This window comes from Ruditapes philippinarum, unplaced genomic scaffold, assembly GCF_026571515.1.
Source record: "Ruditapes philippinarum isolate M1 unplaced genomic scaffold, ASM2657151v2 ctg11243_1_1_1_1, whole genome shotgun sequence".
NCBI classification, from domain to species: domain Eukaryota; kingdom Metazoa; phylum Mollusca; class Bivalvia; order Venerida; family Veneridae; genus Ruditapes; species Ruditapes philippinarum.
Window position 1 is genome coordinate 9126 of NW_026853779.1, and position 21403 is coordinate 30528.

A 21403-nucleotide genomic window follows, 5' to 3' on the forward strand; every position below is an offset into this window, starting at 1 on the left:
TTACTTTCACTGAATTCAATTAAAGCCCTGGCCATCTGAACATCACGAAATTTCACGAAAATACGTACACTTGCCGATGAAGCAATTATTCAACGCATTGTTTTTTTTCCTCAAAAATGTTGTTTGATTTATACACACAAGAACAAATAAATAAACGGCATGATATATACTGGCATAGTAAAAGACATCTCAAGTTACGTGAGCAGTGTGCACACATTTAACCCTCAACCGTTACATTTGTCTTTGCGGAAATTGCCGACAAGGATGGTGTTGGCCTGGACACCGGTGTGGCCGTCGGAATGTCGTAATGTACTGGCGATTTCCTCATATTCTTTGATGTCTGCTTCTTTTTTAACTGTGTAACCATTTTCTTGTTTAAGTCTACAAGTGCACGGGTCATCGCATCTTGAGCCCGTTTGTCATCTGTGAATAGAAGAAAATGATTTCCTACAAAAATGTATCCGTTTTTAGACATATTTTGTATTAAAAAACGGCGCATTTTTTCCCCTTTTTTATTGGACATAAAATCGAATAAAATTAATAGTGTTACCAAAACAAAACTTACAAAATAAGAAAGGAAAGAAATAACACTATCACGGTGGACAAAATTTTAATTGAACATGTTCATAAAATACATACACTACTATCCTAGATACACCCCCTAGCACCGCCTTAACTAAAATTAATGGAGGAGGCAACCTTTAACATCCAATGTTTGTCTATGTACTTAAACGTTTTAAATCTCCAATTTCAGCAAGAATTTTACTTACTCAACAGCTTAGCACGCTCCAATGCATCCTCAAAGTGTTGATAAGCATCCTTGTATTTCATAAGGTTGACTGAAATACCAATAGCACGTGTTAGTTAAAATAACATCATTCCTAAAATGTATTTGCAGTATTCTTCCTTATTTTATTCACATAAACTACAATATTGTTTGTCTTTTTCACCATTTAACATTTAACCATTACAAACGGGAAAGTCTATATAGCAGTATACATGGATGAGTTGAAATAGATGTGAATGCTAATATGATGAAAACTACAAGAAAAGTCAAAAATATGTTGGCCATTGTAAATTTATGTCACATATCTTGATGCCAAGTAATTAAGCTTCCTTATACATTAATTCTAAAACTTTATGCATGAGTCATATACTAGTACATCAAAATATCAACATCAAAAGTTAATTTCAGACTGAAAATATTCTGACTAAATAAAGATATCAGATTAATATCATTGCAACTTCCCCCACTGTTGGCTGGTAAAGGGATAAATGCAGTTGCTAGCTATATCTGCCGTGGTCAAGAAATCTTCTGGAGTATATCATATATTGGAAGAGCATTTCTATGTAACATTAGGATTTTTGGCGCAATGTACATGTATTGTACATGTATGTATGTAGTGAAACAAATATAACACAACCGTTTCAAACACACCAATACCAGGAATAACATGAAATGGGTATACCACATCCAAAGAGAGAAATTCATAAAACAAAATATGTTTTATTTTCATTACATTTCCTTGACAACCATACCTTCGGCAACAGCAACCAGCACATTGGACTGTAGTTGTAGCCTCTGATCATTGGCTTCGAGGGCTGACCTCAGAGATTTGAGGCCAGACTCATGGGCATATTCGTATATCTTCATCATCAGGAAACAATTACCGATTTCATGAAACAACCAGGAAGTCTCCTTCGGACTTGTACATAGAGGTGCCTTCCGGTTATAGCTGTAAAGTTGATAAAATATAGTTATTATCAAATGTATGACATAGAGATTATTGGAGGTAGATGCTTATTACATATGATATTTTCTTTAAGCAATCTCATCGAGTAAAGATTTCAAAGAGTCAGATAAAATGGAACTCTTATTAATTGAATGTATGGACAACCCTTAAAGAAATCAAACAGCAAAATGATAAATTCTCCAGGTTAGATTTAATAAAGCCTGATCAGAAGGCGGTAGTGATAAATGCAAGCTACCGTCTACACCCCCTTGTACCGGTTAAAACATTTTTCAGCATTGACATATAAAACGGTGTTTAGTTTAGACCCTCGAAACAGTCGTATTAAGTAAGTCTTGCCTGCGTCACAATAGTCGAATAGAAACTATCTAAGAATAAAGTACCTACATTAAAGTCTTGTAAATTTCCACTAATAGACTTACAAGGATGCTACGTATCAGCAACCGAATGGAAGAATATAACGGCTAGTCTTGAAAGAAATGTCTTATTGAATACATTATTTTGTAATAAAAATTTTTTTTTTAAATATTTCAAGAGAAAAATAACTGAAATGATGTCTCACATATCTAGCGCTCGGTTGTATTTTCCCATCAACACATTGACACGTCCAATATTTCCTAAAGCCCTTGATTGAATTTCAGTGTTGTTGCTGCAATAAATGAATCAAAATGGAACAGATCTATGCATATTATTCGATGTTACAATATTCTTGGCTCGGCAACAATTTTTAGTTTCAACCATTATTTGTTCATCGTGTTTATAACTTTATGTAGAGATCTGCAAAATGTGATTCCTTGGAAGCTTTAATCACAACAAAATTATATGAAAATTGCAGACTCGGTTTGATTAAGTCTGTACGTGAGGGTAATGAAAAAGTGCACCATCCCTCACGCCCCATAGCACCCGCTTTGTAAGTTGATATCAATCAATATTTATCAAGTACATCTAAATCAGCATTGAGAAATTGCCATTTTTCTTTTTTTGCTTGGTACAAGTATAGTTAAAGGCGCATTATCAGCAATATGAAAAGAAATCGGTAGAAAGAGTCAATTATGTATAACAACAAATTTAAAAAAAAATATGCAATTATTGATTATGTTTATAACTGCCTGGAAACGCCATTGATTGGTGAATGATGAATCAATTAGTTATCAATTAAAAACTGTAATACAAAAAATTATTGCTTGAATGTATACGAAACGTAACCAACCGACTACGGAAACGCTACCGATGTATTCCGGACAGACTTCGGAAATACTCAGGCGGCGGATTATTAAAACATAATCAGTGTTTTGAAAACACCCATCCGGTAGATGATTTGCCTTTTTTTAAGAAAAGTACATACCGAGTGACGGAAAAAAGAATGTGTTCATTCTATATCAAACAATCTATGAACTTTTAAATTTTTCATTATAATTTTAATAAAATATACCAGTAATGGCTTTTGGGAATAAATGGGACTTTTGTTTGTTACATTTTGTTTACAATTTTCACATTGTTCTCTCCTTTTCCACAAATTTAAATACTATTAATTGTCTAAATGCTCATTAGCATTAATCTCCGTATCACATATATTTAAAAGAATAAAAACAAACATGTATTGCAATACAAAAGAACAAACCATTGTTCACCAATCATTAAATCATGGCCGTGATTTTCGAGAGCACTTGTCAGGTTTTTGGTTTGCATGTCACAGTTTCCAAGACAGCTGTACAAAGTTGATAAGAGAATATATTTTGTTGGAATTTCTTCTTCCGTGAATCGACCTAGCACGTCGATGGCTGCATCTGCACGCTTTCTACAAAGGTCCAGTTGGCCTTTACTGTAATCTGAAATAATTGCGAGAACAAGATTAGGTGAAAAAATATTTGTGAAGCTTCAACATTAACAATAACAATGACCATTTTAATGATTTTAAATGTCTATGATAAAGCCAAGGGTTTATCATGTAAACTAGTCACAACTATAAGAATACAGAAATTGAAAGTGACGCAGACTCAGTGTGATATACATGTATATATATCTGGTTGGGTTTAACATCGAGCCAACGGTGACTTTCCAGCTTTACTGGTAGAGGAAGACCTCAGGTGCTCCTCCGTGCATTATTTACATTTGCATTAGTCACGAACGGGCATCTGAGTAGAACCACCGACGTTCCGTAAGCTAGCTGAATAGTTTCTCCTCACATGAAAGAATCCAAAGCCCCTTTCGTGGACAAGTGGTTCAAACATGCGACGGTTCCAAAACAAACTACCATATGCCAATGAAGATTATCCATGTAAAAATCAACTTTAAATTTATGTTAGCCTAAAACAATACATTTAACCTTTAACCGTCTGGCAACAAATCTAATAAACATTTGCTATACTGCTGGTAAACCAATTTTTGTGTTTTGTTATATTAAAATCCCTTAAACCTTTAATTGACTGTTCTAAAATCAAAGCAGGACAAATCTATAACAAAATTCCAGCAGGTTATTTGGTTAAATTAAAAACAACAACATTGCATTGAAATGCCTTACATTTATCAATTTGGACAATTTCTTTTTCTATGAACGCTGTTGTTTCCTCTCCGCGTTTTACAGCCTCGTCTCGGTTTCTACGGCGTTCTTCTTCGGAATCTTTCTTTTGGTCAATTTCTTCGGCAATCATCGTCATTTCTCGTAATTCTTCGTCACGACGGTATGATGCAAAATCAAATTTGACTTTTTCAGGTTTTGGTGGTTGTGGTTTTTCCTTTTTCCTGCCATATGCATACCTAGATCTATAAGTTTTATTTGATGCTTTGCTATACTTTGACCCGTAGCTGTGAACTGTTGATGCTGAAAAAAAAAACATTTTTATAGCTAAATGCTTACTTGGTATTTCCAAAAGTGTTTAGTCTACAAATTCATCATTTAATATCTACATTGACTTCAACCGTGAGTTCATTATAATGATTTTTCTACATATGTCAACATTAAGTATAGTGTTAGATACGATGATCACGGAAAGTTACATGTGATAAAAATTTCATCTTTCATTTCAGAATGCCATGAAATAACTGCATGGTACATCGTGAATGAATTGATACAAAAAATTAACGTGAATATGAAACTTGTCAGCATTAGGTCAATAACAACTTTCCACTGAAAAGAATGAATATAAAATAAGAGGGCGCCTACATGTATTGTATGTTCCAACAGACTGGAGAGATTCGGTACTTGTGTATGTTGACATCCGGCTTCTATTGCTCCTTAACTGGCTGTTGGATTTGCGGCTTGGATGAGGGGGTGGTAGAGGTCCAAGGCTATCCCAAAACTGTGTTCGTTCCTGTAGAAACTGCAGGCCTGTTTCAGCCACGGTGGCTACACTTCCTTCCCCGAGAGGTGTCTTTTTATTTTTGTAGGCTATCAAAGAACAACAATCAGATTGCTTTTAAACTATTTTTAAAATTATGTAAATCATATTTATAGGTTGAAGATTACATTGTACCATCATCATTAAAGTGATTTTTTAATGTATCTAAATAGGAGTCTACCATTTCACCATTTTACTATACACGTGTATCAGTTTCAACCTGATTTATTCTTTAATTGTCTAGTTGTTTTGCTTTCTTCTAGTTCTATTTAATTTGACAACTCAAAGTTTATCTTATTCCTTACCGACTTTGTATTTTTAAATAGTATTAACCTGTGCTGTCCCTATAAGTTATACGAAGCTGTATGTTCGGACAATTATTTAATAGCGTATATGTTAGGGGTTCTTACTTTCATGCCCTAGAAGGAATTCGAGGTATTCTTTATCATCATACATCTTTCCAAGTTTGTCTTTTTCTGTTGTTTCGTCAATGAGTTTATCTTCAAACGCTAGTGATTCCAAGGAACCAGCTAATAAGCCATTTAATGTAGTTGCGCGCGACTCTGTAAGGAGCACCTCGGGCTTCCGGTGGACATTTGTAAGCGGGTGTACTAATCTAGACCGGAAGTTTGCACTTGGAAGCATGGACTTTTTAACGATGTCTTTTGGTTTGCTTTTCCATTCAAACTGCTTTGGAGGTGGCTATAATAAAATAAATTTTAAAACTTACAATTATTGCTCTTGTCATTTAATTTACGGACAATGACGTGAAATAATCGACCTATGCAATATTTTAGTTTGATGATTTATAACAAAACAAATTTAAAATGTGTAATTAAGAAATAACATCGGCCTTAGAGGTGTATATCGGCTATTTAACACCGGTTTGGAGTTTTGATGCGTAGGAATTGACCACGAAGGCCGTAGGCCTGAGTGGTTAATTTTGTCGCATCAAAACGACAAAACCGGTGTTAAATAGCCGATATACACCTCTCCGGCCGATGTTATTTCGATTCTAACACGATAAAATAAGGAAAATCACTAAACTTATTTTACAAGCGGAAATAACTTCCGGTGCCGATTTTCGCATAACGCTCTTTGATTTTCGCACCCTACTGTTGCGAAGATATAGAAATTATCAAACAAAAGAAATAATAAGAAAAAAACGTTATTTTATCAAGTTTTCCACAATAAAAACTTACGTCGTATCGTGTTTACATCAGTGCCCCATTTATCATTCTTGTATGTATAAAATAACGTCAGCTTGGTTATGAATGAGTTGTTTACTTAGGATGACGTCATTTACGCTGCTTACGGATTGGCGCCGTTTTGTCAAAGTATTTATTAACTGACACGGATTAATATGTGGCGTTAGTGTATGTGAGATATTATTTCGGTATTGTATAAAAAGAAAACATTATAAGAACTGAAAATATAAATGAAAATGCTTTTTATTGTTGCTTTAAAATGCTTTGTAAACTATACAATCGAGGGTGAAAACATAACAGCGCATATATACAAGTAGTCCCAAACCGGTGTTTATTGTCAGTTTAACACCGGTTTTTTCCTTCTTTGTCTATAGTGACAAAATCACGTGAGTGTTAGAATATTCATTTGATACGTATTCTATACATAATATGCATGTCATTATTAAATGCCATAAATAAGAATAAATATAATAAACTTTAAATGGCAAGTTTGCCTAAGTTTTGAATAAGAGATTGACACAATGATGAACAGATGAACATATATTGAGAATAGTTCTGTCTAATTATATGTCATATTGTAAACGTGTTTATGTAACATATATCATTATACAATTTAACGGTGCACCAAACATCAGGGTTTTTTGCATTTATTGTACTGACATCATACTAGATTGAAAAAAATACTTATATACATACCGGTTTATGAGATGCCGTGAAGTAAGTAATATCACCAGCAGATGTCATCTTCAAACGGCGTCCTGTAAATGGTTTAATAAATGATATACGTGTACTAACTTAACAAATGACATAAAATGCATGAATTCGTATAACCTTAAATGATTTCTATGTAGGCAAATGCAAATTGGAATGCTTATACATGTTGAGAATCTTCGGGGTAAGTTTGAATTCATGTAGATTACTGATTAATACCATAGTCCGACTTCATTTTTATGAATAAATAAATAAACAATATACATATCTATAATAAGTTATTTCTTACATTTTTATAGTATTTTAAACTCACCTTTCTTAGCTGAACGTTTTTCGGCCCTGGCAAGACCAGCTTTAAATTCCTCCGATTTAGGGTAGCGTTTCAAACCCCTGTGGTAATACACTAGCGCCATCTCGTGGTTGCCAAGTTGATCTAATATGTCTGCTTTCTGTAACATAGCCTGAAAAATAGACATAAGACATATGATAAACATATTAAACTTAATGACATTTTTACGTTTAAAGAAAATGCCGCAGACTCTGTTCAGGATATAAAGGATATTGAATGAGTGTAAGTTCAATACGGAATTTATTGAACAAGTTGAATAAAATTATATCATGTGAGCCTCTGGCGAGCATGATATTATTTCATTCAACGAGTTCAATAAATTCAGTAATGAACTTACACGAATTTAATATTTTATTTATCACTGAAAAAAAGGAATCATTTTTCATTGACGCTAACATTTAGCGCGTCTTTACACTATGTTTGTATAACGGTAATATGACTTCACGTCGAAACATATTTTTACGGAGTCGCAAAATCGGAACGGGTGTGCGATAAATTTTCTTTCTTCAACTTTCCTTTCTTAACATTCGCTATCAAAATACTAAGTTTAGCCTTCATGATGATAAAAGGTGGGTGCGAGGGGTTATATAACAAACTTTGACATAATAATTATATTGTGAGATAGTATAAAAAAATATATAAAGACATAGAACCTTTTATTTTCCGCAAAGTGTCTAATAATAAAAAATTAAGAATGACGAGAACAATACATTTGTAGTAATCAACTGAAAACTCCATAATTGTAATTGTGTTCACTTAGGATATCTTGTTAACTTTGTTTTAATCCTTTATAACGGAGCGGACGAATAAAATTGATTCTATACATTCGACAGCATAAAGATAAAAATTATAAAAACGAAAAATAAGTGTAGAAAGACCTGTAAAGTAAGGTATAATAATAATAATAATAATGATAATAATGATAATAATGATAATAATAATAAAAATAATATGAATAATAATAATAATAATAATAATAATAATAAAAATAATAATAATAATATAAATAATAATGATAATAAAAAAAAATAATGATAATAATAATAATAATAATAATAATAATAATGATAATAATTATGATAATAATAATAAAACAGCAGAAGAAAACCAGGAAACGGAACATGGCGAAGTTTGTCTTAACATAACGAGTTATTTTCGGGTGCAATGTAAATATTTACAAGTCATAAAAATGATAAGTTAATAGAAATGCATTACAAAGACAGACGCTATATCATTTAAAATTTCTTTAAAAATCTGTAAAGAATAAATGTTTGAAAATACGCAATGATATTCGGGTGCAGTTAAGTTTATAAAAACGAAAGACAGTCAAAAGGAATGACCTCAATAGTATAAAATCATTGTTTACATTGAAAAGACTTTGTATATTGAAAACATGATTAACTTTTTGAAATACAATAAAACTTGTGTGTAATACCAACATGTTACCATATAACCAACATATTACCATAAGACCAACATATTACCATATATTACCATAAGACGAACATCTTACGTTAAGATCAGCATTTTATCATAAGACCAACATATTACCACAGCACCAACATGTTACCATAAGACCAACATATTACCATAAAACCAACATATTACCATAAGACCGACATGATACCATAAGACCAACATATTTCCATAAGACCAACACATTACTATAAGACCAACATATAACCATAACACCAACATATTACTATAAGACAAACATATTACCATAAAACCAACATATTACCATAAGACCAACATGATACCATAAGACCAACATATTACCATAAGACCAACACATTTACTATAAGACCAACATATTAGTATAAGACCAACATGTTACCATAAGACCAACACGTTACCATAAGACCAACATATTACCACAACACCAACATATTACCACAACACCAACATATTAATATAACACCAAAATATTACCATTAAACCAACATATAACCATAAGACCAACATATAACCGTAACACAAACATGTTACCAGAAGAAAAAAAACACGTTACCATAAGACCAACAAAGCACCATTAGACCAAAATATTACCACAACACCAACATATTACCACAACACCAACATATTAATATAACACCAAAATATTACCATAAGACTAACATATTACCACAACACCAACATATTACCATAAGACCAACATATTACCATAAGACAGTCATTTTACCATAAGACCAACATATAACCATAGCACAAACATGTTACCAGAAGAAAAAAAACACGTTACCATAACACCAACAAGGCACCATTAGACCAAAATATTACCACAACACCAACATATTACCACAACACCAACATATTATTAATATAACACCAAAATATTACCATAAGACTAACATATTATAACAACACCAACATATTACCATAAGACCAACATATTACCATAAGACCAACATTTTACCATAAGACCAACATATAACCATAGCACAAACATGTTACCAGAAGAAAAACACGTTACCATAAGACCAACATTTAACCATACGACCAACCTATTACCGTAAGACCAACATGTTACCATAAGACAAACACGTTACTATAAGACCAACATGTTACTATAATATTTACGTCTTAACATATGACCAACATATTACCATAAGACCAGTATTATACCATAAGACAAACATGTTACCATAAGACAAACACGTTACTATAAGACCAACATGTTATCATGATACTTACGTCTTAACATACGACTAACATATAACTATAAGACCAGTATTTTACCATTAGACAAACATGTTACCATAAGACTAACATGTTACCGTAAGGCCAACATGTTAATATAAGATCAACATATAAGCATAAGACCAACATATTGACACAAAAATTAGCTTGAAGTTTCAAGTGTTTACGCTATTATTTGAATAGATGACTTTTATTATTTAGATACCTTTTATAAACAAAATTGTCAGCAGTTTTCATACTCTTTGTCTGTAATTTTAACAAAGCGTTACGATTTATTGTCAAACATTTGGAAATTTTAAATTATTATATCTTGAAATCTGCGTTGAAATTGTGTCTAATTACTTCGTTCTCAATTATTTTTCACTTGCTCGATTCACTTTTGTTTGCAAATGGCAATGTGCTAAATTTAAAAATTGATTCAACAAAATGATTGAAAAGCAAATGATTACGCTTTAAAATGAAATTTTGAACTGTAAATATACTCTAAGCAGCAATTTCCTGTAAGTGAAAACTTATTTTGTGTGATATTTACGTTACTTTACGCATTTGGAATGACTTTGTTATCTAGGTATAATTGTCTACCCTTAAATGACAAATGTTCATTGTAACTAAATAATTTAACTTTTAAAATCAACAATAATTTTAAAGCTTGCTATCACTTGCAGACTCAAATATAATTCTGCTCTTTATATGCAATAATAGCCTTATTATCTGGTTTATGACACAATTTTTAATTAATCAAAATAAAGAGTTTGATACGAAACGTTCGTGATTTTATTATTATTATTATTATATATATATATTTTTTTTTTTCAAATACAGTATCTGAAAGGGTACTCTGTGCATGAAAGTCCCTAAGTACGTATGCAGAATTTGTTCCAGGAATATCTGAATAGTAAAATATCGAGGGTGTTTAGCCTCAAAGCATAGTTTGGGAAAATCACATTTAGGCTTCCAATATGGCCGCCAAAAATAAAAAAAATACCATATTATTTATTTATTTATTAATTAATTAATTTATTATTTATTTATTTATTTATTTATTTTATGAGTGTAACAAACGTTCTGATAACTGTATGCTTATTTTCAGATATCACCTAAACTTTGACGTGAAAGATAATCAAGGTGCAATGGATAGATAAAGCATGCATACGTGAAAGCATAACACATAAAAAATCCAACTCAATAACAACATAAAACAACACCAACACTGTATTATATAATAAATGAGCCGTGTCATGACAAAACCAACATAATGGGTTTGCGATCCATGCTGGTCGCAAACCCATTATGTTGGTTTTGTCGTGATGCGGCTCATATAATTTGTAGGAAAATACCTTTTCATTACATTCGGAACTTCTCGTTTGTTTAACAGGCGGCAGCGGGTTCCGTGCACGAACTGGTTTTAATTTCAACGACGCCGTTTTTAGTACGTCATTTAACATAAATGACGTTTTAAAATAATCCTCATGTAATTTGTTTGTTGCCACACTTGCCATTCTTGATGTCCTGTCTTTAAAACTGACACCACTTGTTCAAATATATGTACTTTAAGATTTATAACACATTAATCCTTGAATTCGAAAATGAAAATAACTGGTACGTTGTCTCGAATTTTAATCAAACAAGTCGTGTAACCGAAATCTGCTTATTTTAAGAGACAAAAACTGGTGTTCATTTATAAGCCGATATAAAAATAATAGCCACGATATAAGTTTCATCCATCCATACGTTCACCACGCAGCCTTATGCGAATTAACTAATGTTACACTCAAATATCAATTTGAAAATTAAAAGAAAACATTAATATTTCCTCGTTCAAAGTGCCAAATAATGAAATGCCAACCTTATTAGCAATTTTATGAATATAGAATAAAGAAATAATGCATGCACTTTTATGTCACTGTCAATCCATCAAAGTGCCTAAACCATTATATCATTTAATCACCAAAAATCGGTAGGCACGTGAATTCAATAATTGATCATTAAGTTATCGTTTGAGTGAAACCTGAATAAAACATTTTAACCACTGCACAACCCCACCACGAGAACCTATAATAACTATTGTACCTTAACATTTCAGATTTTCAATAAACTATTGATTTCAGAAAAATAGGGTTTGAAATCAATTTAAAATTTCTATTATAACTTTGATTGAAATGTAGGGAGTAATCTGGCATTGTCAGCGTCTGTTTATGTGTCAATAGTCTGAAATCTAATATCTTATTTAGATTTTGTTATTATTTTGCTTTTTTGCTAAACACTGGTTATGGTAATAGCAAATCGAGCATAAAGCTTTTAAAATATGCTTTTGTCCTACCAACCTCTGCTTTTTGACATTTTTTTTATTTTTGGTATGTTTATACCCTACCAGAATGAAGAGAAACCTACTCAAATGTTTTAAAATAATAAATTATACACTGTCGACACATACATATATAATTATGTTCTGTTAAATAAAATAATGTTCTGTTCTGTTCCTAATTAAAAGTTAATTAAGCTGTTAAGGGAAATCAATGAGGTTTTTGTTGTTGCTGTTGTTTAACATGAAGAGATCGGAAGGGGTTTTTTTTTCTTGTGAGCAAACTGTCTAATTATTCGCTCACTCCGTTTTTTCCTCCAAAATAATCTTTTTAATTGTGCAAAGTGAACGCTTTTAAACCTCGTCAGCACAGTCTGTTCGCTGTTTATTTAGAACATAGTTTGAAATTTTCCCTAAAAAGACGAATGTTTTTTTCCAAAGTGAAAGACGGACAAATTTATATACATGTATTCAGTGGGATAATCGTCAATTAATTTGAGTCATTCTCTTGCTAACATTGGATTCTTAAAGATATGGAACGGAATGTCCGTATCTACTGGAGTGAACCAGTGGCATAGGATTAGAGGGAGTGAACCAGTGGCAGAAGTTTAGTTGGAATGAACCAGTGACAGTAGATTAGTGGGAATGAACCAGTGTAAGTAAATAAGTGGGAGTGAACCACTGGCAGCAGATTGATGGGAGTGAACCAATGGTAGTAGATTAGTGGGAGTGAACCAATGGCAGTCAATAAGTTGGAGTGAACCAGTGGCAGTTAAATCAGAGGTAGTGAACCAGTGGCAATAGATTAGGGGAGTGAACCACTAGCAGTAGATTAGGGGGAGTGAACCAGTGGCAGTCAATTAGTGGGAGTGAACCAGTGGCAGTGGATTAGTGGGAGTGAGCCAGTGGCAGTAATATTAGTTGGAGTGAACCAGTGGCAGTAAATTAGAGGGAGTGAACCAGTGGCAGAAGATAAGTGGAAGTGAACGAGTGGCAGAAGATAAGCTGGAGTACACCAGTGGTAGTACATAAGTGGGAGTGAACCAGTGGTAGTAAAATTAGTGGGAGTAAACCAGTGGTAGTAGATGAGGGGAGTGAACCAGTGTTAGTAGATTAGTGGGAGTGAACCAGTGGTAGTAGATTAGTGGGAGTGAACGAGTGGCAGAAGATTAGTTGGAGTGAACCAGTGGTAGTACATTAGTGGGACTGAACCAGCGGTAGTAAAATTAGTGGGAGTAAACCAGTGGTAGTAGACGAGGGGAGTGAACCAGTGTTAGTAGATTAGTGGGAGTGAACCAGTGGTAGTAGATTAGTGGGAGTGAACGAGTGGCAGAAGATTAGTTGGAGTGAACCAGTGGTAGTACATTAGTGGGAGTGAACCAGCGGTAGTAAAATTAGTGGGAGTGAACCAGTGGTAGTAGACGAGGGGAGTGAACCAGTGGTAGTAGATTAGTGGGAGTGAACCAGTAAAAGCAGATTATTTGCCTACAATAACGCTTAACAGAGCACCTACAATGTTGACTTGCAGGTAGAAAGTGCATTATGTGATATCAAACTCTACTCAAAATATCTTTATTGCATTTCAAATTGTTTAAACAAATTCCATGATAATATCAATTTAAAAAAATAACAAAAAAAACCCTTTCCCAAAAAAGACATTAATTATACATGATAGACGTTCCGAATATTATATGATACATAATATATATGATAAATAAATCGGTAAAAGCTATTAGATTTCTAGTATAGCCACCCTAACCCATGTAAAACTATAAAGAATATTTTTACGGGTACATGTAAATTACGTTAGGTGAATTGATGTAAAATATACAAAATCTATCTGTTTACACCAATAACACATTTAAAAGGGCAGTTTTTATATAATGATTTCTTGTAACAAATGATTCGATACGTGTTTGATATAAGCGACAGAATGTCACCAAGAACATTAAAGGGGCTAAAGTTGTTACAAGTAAATCTATTCTATATCGAAATTATTATGTTATGGATAATACACCTTTCTTTATAACTTAAAATTGTAATTTTAACGATACAATTACGGTATGAACTTTATTCTTTGTATTATTTACCTAATACGAGACGTGTTTTATATTTCGAGAGGCCGATCAACAACAAACACGTTGTGCCTGCGTGAATATTTGTTACATTCAGTCAAATACGGGTTATCTTTCTTTGATTCTATTTTTCTCTAATGCTAATTGATGTAATCTATCGTTTGCTAATAAAATGTCTGAAATAAATCCCTTTAAAGTCAAATTATATCCTTTTTGGACAGCAATTAGGCGAAAAATGACGAAGTTTATCGAATCTATACGAGATATTTATCGATGTTCTAGCTCTATCCAAAAATATTAACGTGCCAATTTGGCATAAATTGCGCGGTGGTTAGTTGGGATATTTTTTAGCTACATCCGCATCATTTCTAGAAGGGAAATCCATTGGTCATTACATTAAATCAAAATCATTTAGATGTCTTTTTTATTTATTTCTAGATAATCAGACGGAATGGAACTCATGTAACCCGCTGCGTTCACATGCCGAGACACTTAAATTATTTCCTCCAAAAATTGTTGATTTATTCATGTTCGGCAGTGAAAACGGCACTGACAAAGCCAGTACAACCGACCTGCTATGACATGTTTGAAATTATTTTGTATTAGTATAATATATATGTCTCAGATAATATAACAGTTTCAAGTAAATAATAATAATGATGATGATGATGTTGAATAATCAACATATGTACCATAAGCACGCAATTTACAAAACAATTAAAACTGTAAATTCATAACAACCAGAACTTAATCTTACATCTTTGTCCATAGAGTGTATGTGTAACGCAACTTCAATATCGTCCATGGCCTTCCTTAGCTTCCGTAGTTTTGAGTGACATTTTGAACGCCCCACCAAACTTCTAATGTCGTCCGGAACATGTCGCAGTGCCTAAATATAGAAAAACTTTCCTGTTTAATTAAATATAGGCATTTAGCTGCAACCGGAACATCTCGGCTATTGTTCTTATCCGAAGTTTAATGGAAAGGGGTGATAATATTCCTACACAAATAGGATCGTAATAATTGAAAAACAGTCATGCAATTTAGTAAGATGTATTCTATCTTTTTCATACTTATATTCTGCTTGTGTAACATTAAATTTTGACTAATTATTTCACAGTAGATAATATAATGAAAATGCAAGAACAATATTTATGTCATACTACTTTCAACTACGACTTTAATTTTATATAGAAAAAAAGGAAGTAGACTATGTTTACATGTTCATGAAGCTAAACATAATTTTTACTTCATAAGCTAGTAATAAATGGAATTTTAAACAGTTACTTGTAATAATCATGTAACTACGGAAGTTTATCAGGGCCTCCACTTATCTAAACCTTTCACGTCATGTCAACTTGTCTCTTCTCGTTTTGATCAAAAACATTCCATGAAGACGTTATGATTAATACGTTATACGCAAAACATTTCATTAAGAGGTTATAATAAATATGTAATACGTAGAAGTTTTTAGTCATTGCAAAAAAACTTTGTTGAATTACGTTAGCTATTTGTCAATGCGAGAAACGTCTTTGCGTCTTACTAGATGGTTCATCAAAGTCGTGAAATCAAGAAGTTTCGACAGGATTTTTGTCGAAGAGACAAAGCTTCAAGCATATCGAGAAAAATTCAGTTGCAATGCCTAAAAGCTTTTCATCTTTTTCAGTAAATTTTATTGAGAAATGCAAAAACATCTAATCAATGCGAATAAAAATAAGTCGACTTAGCGCAAAACATCTCACCAACTGTAGGCCCTGATACGCTTCCGTATGTAACGTATTCGTTGTAAATAATCTTCCATAAAGTCTACATTAAATTAAATTAACAATAAACACCAGCAGCGGTTATAGAGATGAAAGTTTGATTGGTTTTGTACGGAAACGTTAATTAATGTCCTGACCATGATGTGAAAGTCGGCTGATTTTAATTCGAATTAATTAGACATTTTAACACACATCAACTTATTTTATTCACAAAGATTAAAAAAACCCTTCTATTTTGCAGATTTTTGTTCTCGATAAGCTTAAAGGTTTTGTCTAGGCACCTTTGTAATACAGTTGTCTTTTTGACAAGAATTCGCCTAGGCAAACAACTTCAAGCATTTTGAGAAAAGTGAAAGAATGACTAAACAATAAATAAAAATAAATTGTTCTAGTCTTTGTTAATGAAATGAATTCATTTGTATTAAAACATCTGATCAAATCGAACAAAAATCAGTCGTCTAACTACTCATGATCGCACCAAATGGAGGCCCTTTCACGTTTCCGTAGTTTTGACTTAAAAAACACTTAGTGCTTGAAGTATCTTTTAAAAATATAATATCTTTAACTTGCAATAAAACAGTGCAAAACATAAGGTAAAGCAATTAATTTTCTAGGTTGGACAATTGTTATAAATTATCCACTTTTCTGAACTTACCTCTCCGTACGCTTTAATTGCCTTTGTATATTTCTGCTTATTAAAATTTTCATCGCCCTCCTTCCGGTTTAAATCACACATCAAAATCTCCTTCCTCGTGTATTGTTCATCACTCAACATCTTCAAGTTCCTACACTTATCTTCAACTAGTAAAGGTCCATGACTCGGTCAATTATTCCGATCACAGTTATCTTTTCCTGTTTATAAAGGTGTACTACATAAATATAAATAATCTCGTTAAAATCATATCTTAACCATTTGCTAGGTAGGCGAAGAGTAACGGAGCGAGAACGGTGATATGATTTTTTATGAGATTGTAAGTATAATTTAAATAATATAAGATCACTTCTGGACAATTCTCTCCCTCTAAGAAATTTGTTTGTGTATTTTTCTCAATTCCTTTCTCTTTCTTTTCATAAAGACGTCTAAAGCGACGAGAAGTAATAATGTTTAAATAGTTATTGGCTAAAGTAACAAATAAATCCGAATTAAGGTATGACTGAATTAGCTAAACATAACAATTGATGTGTATTTCGTGAATAAATTTTTTTTTTCTACAGTGAGTATTTAACACTCGGTAAGTATTTTATACTCAAGCGCTCACAAATGAAACTCCAAATTACAAATCTATGTTTGTTTATCTTTTCCTTTCTTGGTGAAATTAGCGGCGAAGTTCATTACAGTAAAGCAAATAAAATTCAGGATTTATTAGAAAGTAAAAAAGCATGTTTTGCCTGCAATAGAAACCAAGTTTGACACGTACTACTTAAAATATATCATTTATCACTCAAGGAAATACTTAAAACTGAATTAACGTTTAAAATAAAAACTTGTACATCTAATCGACAGATAAGTGTTTTTAGTACAGAAGATTTATATGTATTGAAAAAAAAACTTGCATTTATATGTTCAATATTTACCAAGGCTGTGTCTGTTTAAATCCCAAATCTATTCAAATGTTTTTATCACAATCGAGCACGCCAGATTTCTTTTTAACTTTAACCTTATTCCATTTAATCGATCAAAATAATTCATGTTAATATATACGTAAAAATTAGATTATTAATACATAGGATTAGTGTTCTCTTTGAAAAGCGAGTAATCCATAAACAATAAATTAAACCTTTAATCTTTCAAAAAATATACAGTTTAAACTCTTGTTGATTAAAACATCAATAGGGTAGGCTTTTGAAATCCGGTTGATAACATTTCTTGTGTAGCCTTATCGCTCTTTCTTATCATACATTCGTTCAACTTTTCTCACTTTCAAATTATAATGCGCAAATTTAAAATGCAAGTTCGTTTATGACAAATGCAGAGTATACATTTGTAGATGTCGACTTAAAATTTTCCATAAGTCTGTTTCTAAGTTGCAAGCTTGTCCGTGCGGAAAAAGATATTGTTAACGGCTTAAATGAGATGAAATTCTAAATATATAGATTATGATTTAAAGTGAACGCAAATGTTATATAAGAGACGGTGTGGCGCCGTTATATGTCGCAACGCCGCTAAATGTCGCACTTACCGCTAAATGTCGCACCAATACCGCTAAATGTCGCAACTGCCGCTAAATGTCGCAAAATCATTTGCCGTTAAATGTCGCAATGTTAACGTTAAATGTCGCACGAATTTCCGCTACCGTTAAATGTCGCAACACTACCGTTAAATGTCGCAAGATATAAATTCATATTAAAATCATGATAAAAAGTAGTAGTATTTTAATTTAAAACGCTCTCATAGTTATTTTTACTGTAATTGCCATTTAACAAAAAGTATCTTTGTTTTAATTGTTTTCTTTTATGAACCTAAATATCGAGGATTTAAGCTGCTATATAATGTAATATTGACGCTAGAAAGCGTATTCTAGAAAGATACAATTGAAATTCAAGACTCAATAGATATGTATTTTTCATTTGTCTCCCTTTTTCATTTATAACCCTGATTGACAACATCTTAAAAGTATTATGATATTGTCGCGATCAGAATTCGGTTTAAGTAATTTCATTGATTTGAAGACCTTTTTTTCTTGCTAGTACTAATAGTAATACAGTCATACTAGGGCGGTTTAAGCCCCATTTACACAGTCCCGGTTTGGTGTCCCGGTTTGCCACGGTTTAGTCAACCATGATCAACCGTGGTAAACCGGCATTGGGTCGTTGAAATTCCGTGAAGTAAAGGGACAAACCATGGTGAACCGGAACAAACTGAGAGATCACCACGGTTGTCTTCAAATGTTTAATACAACTGGGGCTCACCGGCACTCACCGAGAGGAAGCCCAAATCCGTGTTCTATCGGCTTGGAACAGGGAATTGCCGGGAAACCACCGTATCTATACTGCATCCATACCGTGACAAATCGTAGTAAACCGGGATGCGTGTCAATCAATGTCCAAACGGCAAAGTCCCGGTGATGACACGATGTTGCCACGGTAAAACAGGCAGAGCTACGGTAGAGCCAGGGTACATTGAGGTCACTGGCAATATTGCTCCGGTAATGTCCCGGATATTGCAGACAAGTACGGTTATACAACGATGATAGACGGTGGTGTAACGCCTCATGCCGATACAGGAAATTTAAAGAACAGGAATATATAAAGTTGAAGTGCTACTTTGGATCATTTTGTTTAGAGAAGGAACACGAGCATGGCCAATTTGTTAAATGAGAGAAGGAAAAATTCTTCAGCTGGTGCATTTTCAGCTTCAGGTACCTCAACCTCTGAAGGTGTTGTAGACACCGTTTTTTTCTAACTTCCATCCACTTTCCTTCGGATGGCATCTCTGCTGTCTTTTTACCAAATGACTGATGTCAACGTGGTCAGTCAGTTTTATTCTCATAAACTTGAACAGGAAGCATCGGTGCATTACCAGGGCGTCAGCGGCACAGTATCACCAATAGCATTACCGTGGCAAAAACGGCGATGGTCGGGATGGACCGTGATGAAACCGTGTCTAGTCGGGTTTCCACCGGAATCAAGCGGGAATACACCGAGTTAGCATTGGCGCTTATCGTATATATCCGGTGCTATATCGGGTTCTGAACCGGGAATACACCTGGGCTCTGTCGGGGATGTGTAAACGCAATTTGATTTCTCAGAAAAACACCACGGAACACCTCGGTTCACCAGCTTAAGACACAGTAGCGATACCGTGTCCATTACCGGGACAGTGATAATTTGGGCTTTATCAAACCAAACGGAACCTGCAACATTTTCACTTTCTTTAGGGGTTCTTTTTTTTTCTCTATTTTATCAATAACTGATGTTCCTCAACACTAAGGCTCCCACGTTTACATTTTTTTGTAAACGTTTACACGGTTGCTAAGAACCGAAACGATACCGTTTAAACGATGGTACTTCTTTGTATACTACACAATGTATAAGAGTAGCTAAATGATGACTTACTTTCGAGTTTAAATACATGTACAAGTAAATCATATTCAGGACTCATCACGATTGAGTCGGCAACTATTTTCTGCAATATATCCCCCTTTCACTATTTGAAAGATCAAAGGAAATCATTTTTACCAAAAATGTATTATGTCACGAGCGATTATTGCACGACGATGCTATGTGGGGGGTTGTAAACACCAATTTTCCATTTTTTTTACTTTAGAATCAACCAACAACAACAACAACATTTTATTTTGTAGATAAAGGCCTCCGGCCCAAAATACACAATATAACCAAAACAGAAATACATATTTAGCTATGTCTACAATATACATTGTTATATACATGTATAACATGCTTTCCTATTGATATTAATTATCAACAATTTTTATAATTTCAGGAACAAAATTAATTTTCTTTATTTTTTCTTCATTTTTAGTTTTAATCAAATTACAAAAGTTATGGAATGTGTAATCATGACTGTTCTATGAAGATATATAACGTTGTCTTTGTTGGAAAAATCTATTACAAATAAAAAATATATGAAATTCATCTTCGATTAACGAATTGTTTTAATTTTGCAAACAGTGTTGGCAAATTCGCTCATACCTTGGTATATCCAAATGTCGTCCATTTTCTATATATAATCTATGACTAGAACATCTAAATCTTGATAATGATCTTTTTACATAAAATGGCATATCAATTGATAAATAGTTTTCTGGATTTAACATAGATTTGAAAAAATTATAGGTGTCACATCGGGGTGAATTCTGAATTTCTTCCATCCAATTTTGTGTTTTACAATCAATAATTCTTTGTTTAAATTGACAAATAAATAGATTGATATCCCCAATTTCTTGACTTAGCCATACAAAGTCAAACCCATAAGTATACAATAAGTTTTTTTACTGAAGTAGCCCAATTTTTCTTTCCAACATTATCTTGTCTAGTTAACATCAAATAAAAATTTCTAGGATATCTATGTTCTGGCATACAAAGAAGTTTACACCAATATTTGATAATTTTTACATGATGATCAATACATAAAAGCAGCCTTCCACATTCTCCCAGTGCAACATTATCATTAACAGAATAATTTACACCTAGAAAATCTTTACAATATTGTATTTGAACTTGTTCAAGAATTTCGGAGATTTCA

The 21403-nt window shown here is 32.9% G+C and overlaps 1 protein-coding gene across 1 annotated transcript; it reads right to left on the reverse strand.

Moving 5' to 3' along the window:
- Positions 1 to 222: 222 nt before the first annotated feature.
- LOC132737857 (outer dynein arm-docking complex subunit 4-like) lies at positions 223 to 17966 on the reverse strand (the record flags this gene model as incomplete). The annotated part of the gene is given in 13 exon segments (XM_060725222.1): positions 223 to 423; positions 771 to 839; positions 1540 to 1736; positions 2314 to 2400; positions 3373 to 3580; positions 4273 to 4572; positions 4915 to 5139; positions 5500 to 5791; positions 6994 to 7055; positions 7322 to 7469; positions 15192 to 15323; positions 16853 to 17049; positions 17773 to 17966. Coding segments are annotated over 12 exon segments (2041 nt in total), but the record flags the coding sequence as incomplete, so codon positions are not given.
- Between the last annotated feature and the right edge of the window lie 3437 nt (positions 17967 to 21403).